General features: G+C 34.9%; 2 protein-coding genes and 1 pseudogene across 2 annotated transcripts; all 3 read left to right on the forward strand.

The window, feature by feature from the left end:
• On the forward strand, positions 1-930 carry LOC100467204 (olfactory receptor 6C3). Its single transcript, XM_002930683.2, has one exon. The coding sequence runs from the start codon at positions 1-3 to the stop codon at positions 928-930; it is 930 nt and encodes a 309-aa protein (XP_002930729.2).
• Positions 931-7,462: 6,532 nt separating this feature from the next.
• Positions 7,463-8,402, forward strand: LOC100465713 (olfactory receptor 6C1-like). The gene is given in 2 exon segments (XM_011217535.3): positions 7,463-7,732; positions 7,734-8,402. Coding segments are annotated over 2 exon segments (939 nt in total).
• A 1,938-nt stretch (positions 8,403-10,340) lies between these two features.
• LOC100467457 lies at positions 10,341-11,176 on the forward strand (annotated as a pseudogene).
• The last annotated feature ends 6,951 nt before the right edge of the window (positions 11,177-18,127 follow it).

Here is an 18,127-nt window from a genome sequence, read left to right on the forward strand (position 1 = left end):
ATGAGAAACCATGCAATGATTACAGAGTTCGTTCTCTTGGGCATCTCAGACGACCCGCAGCTTCAGGCTGTAATCTTTATCTTTTTGTTTATGGCTTATGTATTAAGTGTCACTGGAAACCTAACCATCATCATCCTCACCCTGATAGACCGCCGTCTCAAGACTCCTGTGTATTACTTCCTGCAGAATTTCTCCTTCTTAGAAATTACATTCACGAGTGTCTCTGTTCCCAGATTCTTGGGGGCAATCATTACGAATGTCAAGACCATTTCCTATAACAATTGCTTAGCTCAACTATTTTTCTTCATCTTCATGGGTGTTTCTGAATTTTTTCTTCTCACTGCCATGTCTTTTGATCGTTACGTTGCCATCTGCAAGCCTCTTCATTACACCACCATCATGAGCAAAAAAATCTGCACCCTGCTTGTCTTTGGGTCCTGGCTGGGAGGATTTCTTACCATTTTCCCACCACTCATGCTCATCCGTCAGCTAGATTTCTGTGCTTCCAATGTAATTGATCATTTCTCTTGTGACTATTTCCCCATTTTACAACTCTCGTGCTTGGATACATGGCTTTTAGAGACGATTCGCTTTTACTTTGCGTTTGTTACTCTGCTCTTCACTTTGGCCTTAGTGATTCTTTCCTACCTGTGCATCCTTAGCACCATTCTGAGAGCCCCGTCTGCTAGTGAGAGGAAAAAGGCTTTCTCCACGTGTTCCTCTCACTTGATTGTCATTTCCATCTCTTATGGGAGCTGTATATCCATGTACCTCAAGCTCTCAGTGAATGAAAGAGCATCACTGACCAAAGGAGTAGCTATTCTCAACACCTCAATTGCCCCCGTGCTGAACCCTTTTATTTATACCCTGAGGAACCAGCAAGTAAAACAAGCTTTCAAAAACTTGCTAAAACAAAGCACTGTTTTTTAGAAACAAATGAAAGTATGTATGAACGTGAATGGATGTCATGGTGAAGATGCAATAAAGGACAAATACAATTTCAATGTCTAGTGTATCATCCATCTCACAGATACTTGCAAGGCTGAGCACTTTAATTTTTCTCTTAAACCAGAAGTAACTATGTTGTGTCTTTCTTTCAAACCATCTATGGGTTCCATTTCCTCATCGATTTATAATACTAAATAGAACATTAGTGGATATAAAGCAAAAATCATTTTCCTAATTGTTCCAAATAATAAAAATACTTATTTTTACCGTAAGGACACATGTAAACACTCTTTTCATGGATTTTTTTCTTAAATCTTATGTTCTGTTACTAATTTCACATTCTTTTTCTTGCATTTTGTTCTTAAATCTATAAAAAATATGAAATAAACTATCTAACAACCATATTTTGTGCGCACCAGCTGCATATCTATCCAGTTCTTCCCTCTCAGCTGAGTGTTTATTTTACAGCTTATAAATTGTTTAAAAGTCTTACATCTTTTGCTTTCTGGTTATACTTAGGGTGTGTGTTATGTCTTTTTTATGTACTTCCCTTGTGTTATTATTTTTTAATGATTATTTATTTATTTGAGAAAGAGAGAGGACATGAGCAGGGGGAAGGGAAGGGTCAGATGGAGAGGGACAAGCAGACTCCCAGCTGAGTGGGGAGCCTGATACAGGGCTCAATTCCAGGACCCTAAGATCATCACCTGAGTTAAAGTCAGACACTTAACCAATTGAGTCACCAGACACATCATATCTGTATTATTTGTGTAAATATGTAACAGATGAAAATATAGGCAGTCACCATTACACCTATGCCACGTGAGTGTTGGATAGGAATTTCATAAATAATAATATCTCCTCTATAGAGAACAATTATTCTGTGCCATATGCTCAACCATCTATGTTCTAAACAATATCGTGTTTAATCTTCACAGCTATATGGCAACATAGACTAATTACCTCTGTTACAGGTGTGCAAGGTGATGCTTGGAAAGGCTGAGTAATTTGCCTGAGGTCTTGAGGTATAACAGCCAATGTGATAAACTGGTTTGTGAAACAAAACAAAGAGACAAAAACTTGTGTTTATTTCATGCAAATGTAAAACTGTGAGAACCTGAAAATATCTATAGCTTTTAATTAAGACCTGCACAATTTTATTGGTTTTTTACACTCACGTTATATCATTTGGGCATGGTTATATTATTATAGTCTAGTCAGGGAAGGTACTAATTCCTAATATTATACGTGGCATGCAAAGTAGAATTTTATTTTATTTTATTTTATTTTTTAAAAGATTTTATTTATTTAAGACCTGCACAATTTTATTGGTTTTTTACACTCACGTTATATCATTTGGGCATGGTTATATTATTATAGTCTAGTCAGGGAAGGTACTAATTCCTAATATTATACGTGGCATGCAAAGTAGAATTTTATTTTATTTTATTTTATTTTTTAAAAGATTTTATTTATTTGAGAGGGAGAGAGAGAGAGAGAGAGAGCAATGAGTGGGGTTAGGGGCAGAGGGAGAACCAGGCTCTCCACTGAGCAGGAGATCCAGACACGGGGCTTTATCTGGGACTCCGGGATCATAACCTGAGTTGAAAGCAGACACTTAACCAACTGAGCCACCCAGGTGACCCTAAATTAGAATTTTAATCAATCAAAAGAAGAAACCCTTCAACGTTCATTGCTGGTGAGCAACAGAGTGAGAAGGAAAAATGTATAAAGTATTAGTAGTAATACCAAACATTCTTATTGGAAGGCACATGGAAAATATGGAGTAAAGAATGGCCTTAATACTAAGCAGTAGATTATCAGTTTTTAAAAAATGGCGTGGGGTAGATATGCATTCAGCAGAGATATGCATTAGGAACTAGGTGTTTAGCTCTTAATCTTTGAAAAATAATATCAAGGGAAACAAACTTCACCTACTGTGGTTGTTTGCTTTTTTTTTTTTTCTGTCTCATTGGACACTGTCCCCCAAGCTTCCTTTACAAATTCAATATTAATGTGTATCATGTTTATATTCCTTAGTGTTTTGTGTACAGTCCTATTCTGGCAGTTTTGAGTCACTGAATTATTCCCAGTGAGCCAGCAGCAGAGAGAACACATCAAACAATACGTAGCTTTTGCCACATAAAATCTGTGTTGAAACCAGACAGTTTTAAATACCTTCTGATATTTTTTTCTTCCTCATATATTTGCTCCTTTCTCACTCTCCTTACTCAAAGAAATATATTCCCTCTAGCTAAAATGGAAAATTTAAGACAAAAACATTAACAGTAGAAAGCAAAACGGTTCACTGAGAGGAAACGCGTCCAGGAATGCTGGGTTTCCCTGGATACAACAATGGCAACTGCTAATATTTTTTTTTTTTTTTTTTTTTTCCAGCCATTCTGTGTGTTAGTGAGTCTGTATGAAAATTAGAGGTAAGTCAGACATATGGAAGGCAATGGAGTCCTCCAAACTGTATCATTGCTTCATTACTTATCAGCTCAACTTTTAATTAGATTGAATAGGGTATTTTTGGAGTTATATTTTGCAACTGGATATAGATGTCTGTATGTTTTGTTTTATTATATCAATTTATTCATTCCATACTAAATGAAAAGGAGGAAATTACCATCACTGTACCTGTATTTCAAATTGAATATAGGCCAGGTAGTACTTTCTTTAAGAGAACAGACTTTAATTTTAGGTAGTCCCTGGTTATATTGAACACGTAATGCTATATGAATATATCTAAGGTGCAATACCAAACAACCCTAGTTCTTCGTTTGGGAATAAAGATAAAGTTCCATAGGTGTGTCGTAAAGACTAAATGAGACAGAATATATAAATCCTTGAAAAGTCATTGGAATAAATAATGCCTTTCCTTAATCAAAGTTACTATGAATATTCTCCCCAATTGTAAATCAATTCCAACAAAAGAAGATAAAACCAGCTCTTCTTAAAGCATATTTAGTGCCACATGGTTTATACAGCACTTTCATTTATATTATTTCAATTAATTCCCAAAATTTCTTGTCCATGGTAAAGAGAGAAAACCGATACTTAAGGAAATAAGTACCATCCAAAGTCACAAATCCATTAAATGCCCCATTTGTATTTTTAACCCACGTTTCTCTAACTGCAGAGCCCATATACTTCCTGCAACAGCAGTTTACCATAGAGTGTCATAAGTAAGAAATTAATAGTGTTTTGATACCATGATCTTATTATGAGTTTATATACTTTTTCTTTTTTCTTTGATTATTGATGACTAAATAAAGAACAGAACAGTGGTGTTCTCAGAATGAAATCTTGAAGTTACTTTGTGGCCATTTTATTTAACAAATACGAAGTATTATTGTTACTTTCATTTTGAACAGCTCAAAGAGTATGTCTCAGGGGTTCTCAGAAGGGGTTCTTGGTTTCAATGAAATGGGTGGACGATAATTTAAGTTTAACCTAAACCATGTTCTTCCAGGGGAAAGATGGATCTGCATTAAGAAATAACAAGATGAGCTAAATGCTTAGAGATATCCTTCATACTCTGCTTGAGTACATCCTTGGGATGGCTTCAGGCTTGAGGAATCATATGTACCTTATTAAACACTGAGGTTTTTTCTCCCCAAAAGCTGCTAAATGAATGAATGAATGAATGAATGAATAACATCCATCAGGCTTAGCAGATGTTGGTAAATGAATACAGTCCACTGATTTTCATTAACATTTTTACACAAATAGTATAGTATACCTCCCCCAAGTCTGTGATATTGGATCGTCTTTTTTTGACAGTTTCTTTAAGTATGTTCTCTGGTCCTACAATACTGACCTATCAGTACTCAGTTTCAGTGATGTTCACAAGAACTTGTCCTTATCTATTAATACCTTCCTTCATAGCTCTTCATACATTCCCTCAAAGGTTTAATCAGTAGCCAAAATATGTAAGTTGATTATGGTATTATTTTTCAGAACATTCTTAAAATTGATAGGGAATCGAAGCGGAAAAAGAATATGAAAAAAATTGAAATAAGGGTAAAATACAGTGCGTTGGCACATTAATACCTATGGAAGAATAATAATATACTTTTTTTTAACCTGGATCTACAATGCCAATAAAATAATGCAGAAATTTCAATCTTGACATTTAGACCAAATGCTGTCTATTTATTGAGCATGCATTTTGAGACTTCCAGGTGTTATGAAAAGCTAGTGCTTTCAACAAAAAACAAACCCTGATGATGGAAGAATAATGCTGCTGAGCAGAATAAAGTTAATTAAAAGAATGAATGCTAAAGAAATTTAATGAAAGGGATTTTAAAATAATGTTTTATGAAGTTTTTTTGAATTATATATAAAAAATAGGCTTCTTTTATATGTCCTTTGCCATAATTTACTCATATGGGGAATTTAGGCCCAGTGAATATACACATATTGAAAAGTAGATGAACTAAGAAAACACATCTTGTAAAACAAAGATACAACCTACATACTATGCAACCAAGAATTGGGAACACAATACAGAACTTCACTGGATGGGTGTCTGTGATGTAAGAACAAACTCAAAATGAATGAATGAATGAATTAGACAAGTGTTTATTATAGCTTCCTAGGACTCTTCCAGGCACTGGACTGTGTTTCAAAGGTTTGAAGCTCAGACTCTGTCCTAACTTTCAGACATTCACGCATAGTGGAGGAGATCACAGGAGGTTTCAGCACAGATGTGTAGTGGGCTGGGAAGAATCAGTCGAACAGTTTATGGGACCCACACAAAGGGCATTAAACCTAGTGTTGTGGGAACAAGGACGAAGGTGCTTTGGAGTGTCACTGAAATCTGCTGCCCACAAGGCTACTTGCATACAGATTTTCTATTTAAGGCAAGTTTTCACAATCATTGTCAGAAAGGTTCCTCTTACTACGGAGGAGCAGAGAAACACAGTGGATGTCGGTGCCTTTGGTAGGGATGTTGAGGTGCTACAAATATCCAACAGGCCTCAAATGTGGTGACCATATCTTAGCCAAAGGAGAGCAGTGAGCTGTTGAGGGACAGAGGGTGTGACAGATGGAGGGCAGGAAGCAGATACTCCATGGTGGGGAGAGGTCACCACGTTCACAAAGTGGAAAATCAAAGCTAAGATTCACTTGCCTAAAGCCTCCTAGATAGTAAACAACCAGATGATCCCACCTCACTTTTTTGTTATTGTTATTGTTCCTATGTGATTTTCTTGCTGTTACTTTATTCATTACTACTAATTTTAAACAAAGCTTTTCATACAGGACACCATGTTAATCCCAAAGGTTTTCACCAAGGGATTTCTCCATTGAGCAATCCTTATATAGCTTTTTTTTAAATGCTAAGTGTTTTTCTAAATGCTTCACATATTAACTCATTTAATACTCACAATAACTTTATAAGAAAGGCCTGTATACAGAGGAATAAACTGTGTTTATAGAAGAAACACAGTCAGACTACATGGTTTCAGACGTAGTAAGTGGCTTGGATTCAAGCCTAGATATCCTCACTCTTCTTTATGGAAATGACTATGGTAATATCACTTAATATTTTTTTTTAAAGAGAAATTAAAACTTACTAATGTAAAACCACATACAAATAAAGAAATTAAACTATTTGCCTGTGTTTTCTTTGTGAATGTTTACCTAACTCTTCAACTTAGGGAAGTGCTTCAATAATAATAGTAATAATTATTATTTTAAATAGAAAGAGAAGTCATTTGTATAGGATTACAGGTCATAGTAATTACATACAGGCTGAAACATCATAAACCATGGCCAGGGATTCAGATGGGATAAAACTCAGTTCTAAACTCTCCAGCTTAAATTATTTCCTGCCTCTTTCTCCCCTCTGTCTCTATGACGTAAGGTCGCTGGCGGTGATGACTCTAGTATATCTGACCCATGAGGTAGTAGGAGGAGTTGGGAAAGCTGAGTATTGAAGTTGATCAGTGGCTAATGACAGAACACGTTAACATCATTAAAAAACACAGGATCTTTTCCATTTCTGAGGATTCTTAATGTAATTAAGCTTTAACTTACAGACAATGGGAAAATGGTAAACACTTGGAGCAAGAGCACAAAGGTGGTCTTCACTGGGAAGAAGCCTTATGTGCACATCCTTGAATATAACAGGTGTTATTTGGAGTCAGAAAAGCCTGGGGAAAATCCCTGCTCTAGCCATTCAAGCTCTGTGATATAGAATGTTTTCAAATGTGTCTGAACCGGAGATTTCACCTGTAGAAGAGAGGAAATTAATGGATCATTGTTATTATCAGTTCATGTAAATTCTCGCCTATAGAAGAAAACACATACTGAACCGGAGATTTCACCTGTAGAAGAGAGGAAATTAATGGATCATTGTTATTATCAGTTCATGTAAATTCTTGCCTATAGAAGAAAACACTATTTCTGCCAAATTCTGGCATCACACTTGGACCTTTTATTCGAGTTTGTTCCTTGTGTTTTCTCCTAGAGGTCTGGCAGAAGAACAACAATAAGCAGCTGAAGAATGAGAAACCGCACAGAACTACGAGAGTTCATCCTCCTGGGCTTGTCAAATGACCCACAGCTTCAGGGGGGGATCTTCGTCTTTCTGTTCATCGCCTACATGCTCAGCATCATGGGGAACCTGACCATTATCACCCTTACCCTGCTGGATCCTCACCTCCAGACCCCCTTGTACTTCTTCCTCAGAACCTTCTCCTTGCTAGAGGTTTCATTCACAACTGTCAGCATACCCAAGTTCCTGGGCACCCTGATTACAGGACATAAAACCATTTTCCTTTAATGATTGCATGGCTCAGTTCTTTTTTTTCATTCTGTTGGGAGTCACTGAATTTTACCTCCTGGCCGCCATGTCCTATGACCGTTACATTGCCATCTGCAAACCTCTGCATTACAGGACCATCATGAATCCCAGAGTCTGCATACTCCTTGTCTTCTCTTCATGGCTGATTTCATTCTTAATCATATTCCCTGCACTCATGTTGCTCTTAAACCTTAATTACTGTAGGTCGAATATTATTGACCATTTCACCTGTGATTATTGTCCCCTGCTGCAACTTTCTTGTTCAGACACAAAGTTCCTAGAGATAATGGGGTTTTCCTGGTCTCTGTTTACTTTAATGTTCACCTTGGCAATAATAATTCTGTCCTACGTATATATCATCAGAACGATTGTGAGGCTTCCTTCTGCTAGTCAGAGGACAAAGGCCTTTTCCACATGTTCATCCCACATGATTGTCATCTCCATCTCCTATGGCAGCTGCATTTTTATGTATATTAAACCCTCAGCAAAAGACAGAGTGTCTCTGAGCAAGGGAGTTGCTGTGCTGAACACCTCAGTAGCCCCCATGCTGAACCCCTTTATTTACAGCCTAAGGAACCAGCAAGTCAAGCGAGCCTTCATGGACAGGGCAAGGAAGATTGTATATTTCTCAAGCAAATGAAATGCTATGGTGTCACAAATTAGACACACATATTGCATGACAATTTAAAATACACAAACATGAAATTTGAGCAACTTCTTCAAATTACAATGGCCTTTCTGTCATCCTTATTCATTCTTTCTTTCTAACAGTTTACAAGCACAATTTATATATTTCTCATTTGGTTGAAATAAGTTCATACGTCTTTCTGGCTCCTGTTCTTCTGAACCCTTGGTTAGCTGCAACTTCTTGATCATTAGTTGTTTTAACTTGAAAAGTTATACTTTGCACTTTGTTTAGGAAAATAACTATCATCCGGAATAGAGGAGACCTATAAATATTGATGTGATATTTTCCTTACTCCATGCAGAAAATATAATTTTGTGATTTTCATTGATCTTCACTCAGAAATCCCTTCACCATCTTGCAGTTTCTCTAGGAAAAAAAATTCTTGAAGTCCCATATGATTTGTTGAAAATTGTGAAATCTTTCATTTAAAAACCAAGAAACATTGCTCACTAAATAGGGTGTGTTCATATAATTTATCTATTGGTAAAAAAAAAAAAAGCATAGCTATTTAACATATATACTTTCGTAGGCATGGTGCTAAATACACCTGCATATTTCCAGATCCCATTATGACTCGCAGATATAGGTAGATGTACAAGTAGGTGCATATGTACATACTGAACATGCATATGTACAATGCTGAGCTCATCTGCTAATATGTACACACACACTGTAGAAAGTAGTGAGGAAATAGTGTCTTAGACGTGTAGAATAAGTTTGACTTCTCTAATTGCATGGAATGTATGCTTCACTTTCTGACAATGCTGAAATATATACGTACAGCTCCTTTTCTAGTTTTGGATTAGTTTGAAACCAGGCATGTGTCTAAATTATTTGATGCCTAAAGAACAAAATCATTTAAGTTTTATAGAAAATAAAAACTTCATAACAGAACAAAATTTCCCGTTTCATATAAAATTAGATTTTCACCTGTTAACATCCTCTTCCACTCATTCTACTTAAGGTATTAAGTGCCTAAAGTGTTTTGGAAAGATGTCTGTGTGTTTATGTATGTGTGTGTGAGAGAGAAAATGAAAGAAGATTATGGATACAATAAAGTATTCTAAATAATATAAACCACTTTTTAGTAATAGAAAATATACTATAATCCTAATTAGTGCTGCACCAATCCTAATGATTTCTGTGCAAAATATTCAACTGAGAAATACAGTACAGGAGTTGCTGAGAAAAAAATAAAATAAGTAATAGAAAATTGAAGGGCATTCAAAATGTAAGAGAAAACTTACGGCTTCTCAATTTCATCCTATCTGAAGTATAATTTGTATGTGAAAGAAGGCAAATGTTTGACAAAGTTAGGGTTTCTATAACATCTCAACATATACTTCCCCATTGGTAAATCAGGTGTCAGATAAATCCGTCATATATGATGTACCATAGGGATGGAAATGAACCTGTCAAATACATAGCATAAGTAGCTATCAATAAATAGTAGTGATTATTATTAATATTGGTCTCTATAGCTAACTGCTATCATTGTGAATAAGTACAAATTATATTTATAAAGTGGTAAGAACACTTAACTCGAGATCTACCCACTTGCATTTTTAAGGAGGGCACAATGCAGTAGTGTTAAGTGTAGACAGAATGTAGTACAGCAAACAATGTTCTGCAATATTCATCTGCAACATCTTGAGAACTTATTCATCTTACAGAACTGAACTTTATACCAGCTAACAGCAACTCCCCATTGTCCACCCTGCTCCTTCCTAAAACAGCCACCGTTCTACTCTCCATTTCCGTGAGATAGACTGATTTAACATCTTACATAAGTGGAATCATGCATTTGTTTGTCCTTCCTCTTGTTTCACTTTGGGTAATATCTTTAAAAGAAATAAAAATGGAAGAGAAAGAAGTAAACAACCAGGATGATCAGAGTTCGTCTTGTTGAGCCTTTCTGATGATCCTGATTTCTGACTGTGATTTTACTCTTTCTATTTACCACATCCACGTTAAGTGTTAATGGAAACTTATTATCACTCTCACTTGGGTGGGCTTTCATCTACAGACGCCTACATATTTCTTAGCTAGAACTTCTCTTTCTTAGAAATCTCATTTACAGTTACATGGATTCCTTGATTTCTGGGGGTAATTATCACCAGGGATTATATCATTTCCTATAACAGTTGTGCAGCCCAACTACTCTTTATTTTCATGGGGTGACTGAATTTCAAATCCTAATTGCCATGTTCTTTGGTCACTGTGTTGCCATTTGCAAGCCCCTTTATTTTACAACCATCATGAACAGGAAACTCTGTAACCTGTTTATGTTATGTGCATTGCTGGGCAGGGTTCTGACCATTTTCCCACCACTTAACACTCCTCACCCAGCTGGGTTTCCAATTGTCATTGAACACTTTGCATGTGGCTATCTTTCTTTTTTGCATCTCATTCAGATACATGGCTCCTTGTAGTAATTGGCTTTACTTTGTTTCAGTTACTTTGCTGCTTACTTCGGCATTGGTGATTTTGTCCTACATATACATCACATCTGCTAGTCAGAGGGAAAAAATGTTTTTCTCTACTTGCTCTACTCACATGATTGCCATTTCTATTTCCATATATGTTAATTCTTCCGCCAAAAAAAAAAAAAAAAGAAAAGAAAAGAAAAAAGAAAAGAAAAGGAAAGAAAGGCATCATTGACAAGAGAAGTAGCTATTCTCAATAACTCTGTTACCCTCAAGCTGAACACTTTTATTTACACGTAAGGGACCAGAAAGTACACAAACCTTCAATGATTTGGTCCTTGAAGTACTGTTTCATACAAACAAATCAAAGTTTTGGGTAGTATGAATGAATGTTATCATGAAGATTCAATAAAAGAAAATGAAATTTAAACTAATTTGTACTATCTTTCCATATCCATATCACAGATATAGGAAATGCTGAGCTCATTTGCTAAACACTCTTGATAACATGGATGTGGCTGAGTTGTGTCTTCCTTTAAAACTATCTATAGGTTCCATGTCAGTGATTTGTGATTATGAATATAAAATCAGTAGTTATGGAACATAAATCATTTTGGTGACTATTCTGATTAATCAAAATGTTTGATCAAAAACACTAATCCCAAAAGATATATGAACCCCTGTGTTTTTTGCCACATTATTCACAATAGCCAAGATATGGAAGCAATCCATGTGTACATTGATAGACGAAAGGATAAAATGTTGTGACATTATATATATATCTATATATATATATATATATAGATATATATATATAATATTACTCAGCCATAAAAAAGGATAAGATCCTACCATTAGCAACAATATGGATTGACCTAGAGGGTGTTTCACTAGATGAAACAGGTCAGACAGAGGAAGACAGATACCATATGATTTCATTTATATTTGGAATCTCAAAAACAAAGCAATGAATAAACAAGCAAACAAAACAAAAACAGATCCATAAATACAGAGAACAAACTGATGGTTGTCAGAAGGAAGGGGTAGGGAGATGGGCAAAATGTGTGAAAGGGAGTAAAATGTACAGACTTTCAATTATGGAATAAATAAGTCACAAGAATAGAAGGGACAGCATCAGGAATATAGCCAATGCTATTGTAATAGCTCTGGATGGTGATAGATGGCAGCTGCACTTGCGGTGAGCACAGCATAATGTATGGACTTCTTGAAATGCTGGGTTGTACAACTGAAACTAATATAACACTGTGTATCGACTAAACTTCAGTAACAAATGTTTTATACTGTAATGATTTAAGTCAATACTGTTCCAATCAATTTATTTTAAATATCTCTTATTGATATAAAATTATTTTTCCCTTTTAAAGTTACCTGCATCATGAAATAAATATCTAGCAGCATCATTGTTTTTGCATACTATCTGTAGTGTCTGTCCAATTCTTCCCATTTGGTTAATAAACTTGGATGCGTTATGTTACCACTTACAAATTATTTGAAGGTCAAGTATCCTATGTTTTCTAGATATGAAGTCATGTGTTATGTCTTGTTTTATAAACTTTTCTTATTTGCTGCATTATTTTTTATAAAAATATAACAGATAAATATTTAGGCAGCCACTATTTTTTTATTTTTCTTAAAGATTTTATTTATTTATTTACTTATTTATTTATTTTAGAGAGAGAGAGAAGGCATGTGAGGGTGGGGAGAGGAGCAGAGGGAGAGGGCATGCTGCCTGCTCTGGGCATGGAGCCTGACACAGCTTGAACTCTTTTTTTTCCTTTGGTTTGTTTCTATATACAATTGTATGAATTTCAAAAAACTGAGTCTGCTCATCTTCATTAAAATGAAGAAATATAAAAAATTCAGATTGAGTCAGGAAAATGGTCATCTAAATTAATTATGAAGAAAAGTAAAAGACAATTCCAATAAAACAATTCTTCCAACCGCTCTGTGGGATCAACTGTGGAGATTTTGTTTCATGCAGACAGATGGCAATTTTCACATGAACTCTAGTTAATTTGTCAAGAATGAATGAGTAGTGCCAGAAGTGTATTTCAATGCAATTATGAAGCTGAGCTAGATATTGCCCAAAATGCTAATTAAATCCTTTTCCTTTTCTCTAATATATTAAATTGAGCATGAGTAATTACTTTATTGAATATTTCAATAAAGGAAAAAGAAACAGGGTAACATGATCAGAAAAGCAAACTGTTTTGGAGATACTATCTGAACATATTTTTTAAATGGCTTTTAATAAGATTTAACTAAAGAATAGATAAGACAGTAAATAAATAAGACCAAAAAACTAGACTTTCAAAATCAATGCATAGGGAGACTTCCACCCAGCACAATAGATATCATTATTTTAATTTTTTTTAATTTAAATCATCTGAATTAAAGTGGAACCAGTCAAAAGGTCCTCTCTCAGACTGTCAAAGGAACATCCTTTGAGACTTAAATTTCATGTACTTTTTAAAAGAGTCCTTTTTCTGACCTTGATCATCAATGAAACTGCCAATGACGTTTGTCATTAGATCACCGTTAATATTGACTTGACAGTAAAGATTTTAGAATAAGACATCAACATGTTTTAAAAACAAAAGGCTTGGGGCGCCTGGGTGGCACAGCGGTTAAGCTTCTGCCTTCGGCTCAGGGCGTGATCCCGGCATTATGGGATCGAGCCCCACATCAGGCTCCTCCGCTATGAGCCTGCTTCTTCCTCTCCCACTCCCCCTGCTTGTGTTCCCTCTCTCGCTGGCTGTCTCTCTCTCTCTGTCAAATAAATAAAAAAAATAAATAAATAAAAAATAAAAACAAAAGGCTTGAAGATGTTTTCTAGCCTTCTTATTTAGTCACTATTCAGTATTGTTTTTAAATTTCAATTTTAAATGGCTCAGTAAATCTGCCTCAGGAACCCTTAGAAGGCAAGTCAGAATTCATTGTTTGAAAGGAGTGGAAGGAAATGTGTATCTTAGTAGCAGAAGCCATGACACTGAACTGGAATAAATAGAATTAAATATGTATTTAGTTGCTGAGATAAGCAAATGAAGCAGAATTATTCCAAGAGATCTTAAGTGCTGTAATTGAACTGTACATCCAAATGGGATTTAATCTAAGGGCAAAAAGAATAGCTTAAAAAATTTTTAAATTGTTCCTAGGTAGGAATCATATTGTGGATGGTAGTGGTGTCACTGTTATTCTAATGCTGCTGTATGTGTGGTGTGAGGAAAAGAAGCAAATGAGGATTAATGTGATATTACAATCTTATCTAATTCTATTCATAGCCAGGGCACTCATCATGAGATAAAGAAAATATACATGTATAAAAGGTATAAGGGGTTTCATAAAACTAGTGTAGTCTTAAAATTGAATGATACATTGAAATTACACTCACAGGCATTTTACTTGAAAAAAAAAGTACGTGTTTGCTGGCCCTGTCCACTGAAAATACCTAGAACGGATGATCGAACTCATAGTAATTATCGCAGCTAGTGCCCAGTTTCTTACGTTGATTCGCCATTTCCTAACCAATATAAGGAGGCCTCTTTGGAGAAATGACTCAGTCCAGTTGTAACAGAAAAGTGTAGCCTGAGCCTGGAAACACTTGTCCTACAAGATGGGAAGGAAACAATCAAAGAGGAAAAGTGTACTCTCCAAAGAGCAGGGTCTCCCCCCTGGCTAAAGCACTCCAAAGAGAGAGTGATGCCAATTTCAATCTCCCTTGAAATATGTATGTCAATTACTAATGTGACCTACGACAAACACAAAATCTATAAAGCCATGTCCTCCTAAAGATATCAACAAAAAGATCTTAGAGAACCAACTCTGACTACTGAACAGAAACAAAGCAGGCATGCGTCTGGGCTTCTTCCTATAAACTGTAACAGTGAATAAGCAAATGGTAACTGACAGATTAAGAACATAACCATTTTGCAGCACATAATGAATTAAAGGATCCTGCCATTGACCAGCAATAGCTGCTAAGAATAAAAATAGAAGACAACTAAACACATATCTCCTGTTGAAAGTTGCAAAAAAAAATTCCCAAATCGAAATTTTTGCAGAAAGAGAAGTTCCCCAACCTACACCTGGATTAAGCGTCTAAATCCAAACAGCAATTACAGGAAGTGGTGGGAATGAGCATGCCGTCAAGTGAGCACGGCTGCGCATGCGCCCTCCATGACTATGAGAGAGTTTCTTGCCTAATAGTAGGGTTTTTAGGGTAAAAACATGACACCACTTCATTCTTGCAACAAAACAGATCTATGGGATTACGATATTATGTAATTAACAGTTGCTGAGAGTGTAAATCTTAAATGTTCTCACCACAAAAAAGAAAGGGTAAATATATAAGTGATAGATGTGTTAACTAACCCTATCATGGTAATCATTTCACACTACACAAGCGTATAAAATCAACACATTGTACCCTTCAAACTTACACAATGTTCTATGTCAATTATATCTCAATAAAGCTGAAAATAAAATAAATCAAGTGGACAAGGGTATCACTCCCTATGATATAAAGCCACATCCACCAGCATGCTCCTTTACTGAGTGCTCCTGTAACTGATTTAAATAAACACAGTATATACAGGCATAAATTTGAGTTATGCCTGCTGTTTCCTTCCCTTTTTCCCCCCCCTCTATTCTTTTTTTTTTTTTTTTAAGATTTTATTTATTTATTTGACAGAGAGAGAGACAGGCAGCAAGAGTGGGAACACAAGCAGGGGGAGACCACACTCTGTTCTAATTCCCCTCTTCCAGTAAGTGATTTCCAAAAAATCTGGCATTCCAACTGTGATTTACTTCTGTATTGGTAACTATGTCATTATCTGAGTATACCAACTGACAATTGTATTTTTTATGTTAAGTGTATGTGTTGTTATTTTATTTAGATATATTACACTTATTTAATATTAACTAGTTATGATATAATATATATTATTAGTTTATATAATTATATAATAAATGTATGCCTTATTATTAACTGATTACATGTAAAATAATTTTTATTATCAAAATATTTGGGAAACTTAAAAAATGACATTAAAAATAATAATAATTCACTATCCAGAATTTCAAATAAACAAAATATTTGTATTTGTGATATTTCTCATGAGAATATTAAGGATATGACAAGTAAATATAAAGGCTAAGTTGAAAAATTAGATGGGCAAATTGACACTGCAATTAAATATTGCTATTTGTACTGAGGGTTAAATTAATGTGTGTATTGGCATTTTTAAAAAATGTGTCCATAAGATGTGCCTTATAATAGTTATTATTTAACTTAGAATTAGGAAATAAACTTGCTTCTCAATGCTTCAACACCAGCAAAGCCTAAGGATAAATAACAAAAAGCATATATTTAGAAAAATTTATATTTCCAGATGATTAAATATAAATTAGATTGTGAGTTTATTTTTATAAGACAGCAGGTTTCACAACAGTTTTAATTACTCATAAAATATTAAGAAATTGTGATTAATGGAAGTGATTATCTTGTAGTAGTCAACATTTTAGGTCCTCTGTGGGATACAGAGATGAACACAGCCATTCTCCAGGGAGAGTCATTACAGAGAAGAGTTAAAAGGCCACTGAGAAATGCAAGGATGGCTTCCAGAAATTGCTCATGGTCTATAAGATAGCACAGATCCGTCCTGGACTTGGCCTTTTTCCCAGGAGATCAATGAGCAACTTTCTTTTGAGGTTAAAATAAGTAGACTTGGAAAATTTGAGCTATAAGTGCAAGGGAGGAAAGCCAATCTAGTTTAAGAATCTGCACTCACACCCAATGGTGTTATATCCCTCTCAGTCCTTTCTTTAAACAGTACTTTCTTAAGTTTTTAGATCAACGTTATTGATGAGGACTATCGTATTATTTCCACACTTTTTAAGGTTTCTACATTTCATTTTTATTTCCTGAACTGTTTCCTTTGAACCATCAAAGGAAATCCAATCTAATCTAATCCATTTTGGTTAGAGTGAACTTTGCTGNGTTAGAGTGAACTTTGCCAGAGTCTGGCAGAGAAGCAATGATTTGCATTCTATTCTTCACAGCACAAATTTGACTATTTAAAATATAAAGGAGGTAACTGTCATAAATTTAACAATCAAAATCTACTGCACAGGATATCCAGCACAGGTGGGAATTACCTGAATATGTTAGTACAGATGGAAGACATTTTCCTATATGTTTCTGAAATATCCTTATGGATCACTGCTCTCATGTAAAAGATAAGTGTGAGGCAGAATTACAAGAGAATCATTTCTTTTTTCATAAAGCTAATATCTCAGAAAGAAGGGACTGGGCAACAATCTGGGTGACAGAGCTGTTAAAATCCGAGGCAAGTATTTACTTTCCCAATTTGTGCTTCAGTGTAAAATTAAAAAAAGATGCATGTCCCTTTAAGCTCAAAAATAAGAATATTTTTGTATGTACATTTCTAGCAAGTCACAGAAGATATGAAACATTAGTGATTTTCATGGAATTACAAGAAAAACAAATGAGTAAGTAAATATGTTCTCTATTTGTTAAATAAAATAATAAGGCTATTAACTCACTCATAGAGTAAATATGTATATAATATTCTACTATTTAATATGTATACAACATTCTCATGCTATCCTGAAAATTACACCCCTAAATATTAATATATAAAATAAAATTAATAATTAAATTAAATAATTAATGATGGTTTTTTTTGCGAAGAAATTAATTGATTTCTTACATCAAAAGATGTACTTCAGTCTTCTTTCACTTTTACCTTATGATGGAATTAAGAGCAATCATTTCTGTTTTTAGGTGGTGGTATAACTAGTAAATAGATAACAAAAGAAAGAAAACGCATTTTTTTAAGTTTTTCAAGCAATATGTAATGATTTACATAAGTTGGACAAAGCAAGACGTACTGACTTTATTTAGCATTTCTCAATAATGTGAGTTATTGTGTGAAATTAACAAACTTCTGCTACATTTCAAATAAGAAAACTAGTAAATAAAGCAAAGCTCACAATTATGTATTACAACCAAATGCAAACAAGAGGCTCAAAAGAAAATAAGATCAGCATGGACTACAGCATACATTTCACAACTGTACCAACGATGGTGATTCTGGGCCTCATGAATTACACATTTCATGTCCTCCCTTTAATGCTCTTGCCATCTAGATATCTTTAAAGAAGAAACAGGAGAGAGAGAAGGGGAGGAGGAGAGAGAGAGAATGAGAA

The sequence above is a fragment of the Ailuropoda melanoleuca genome, chromosome 16 (assembly GCF_002007445.2).
Source record: "Ailuropoda melanoleuca isolate Jingjing chromosome 16, ASM200744v2, whole genome shotgun sequence".
Taxonomy (NCBI): Eukaryota; Metazoa; Chordata; class Mammalia; order Carnivora; family Ursidae; genus Ailuropoda; species Ailuropoda melanoleuca.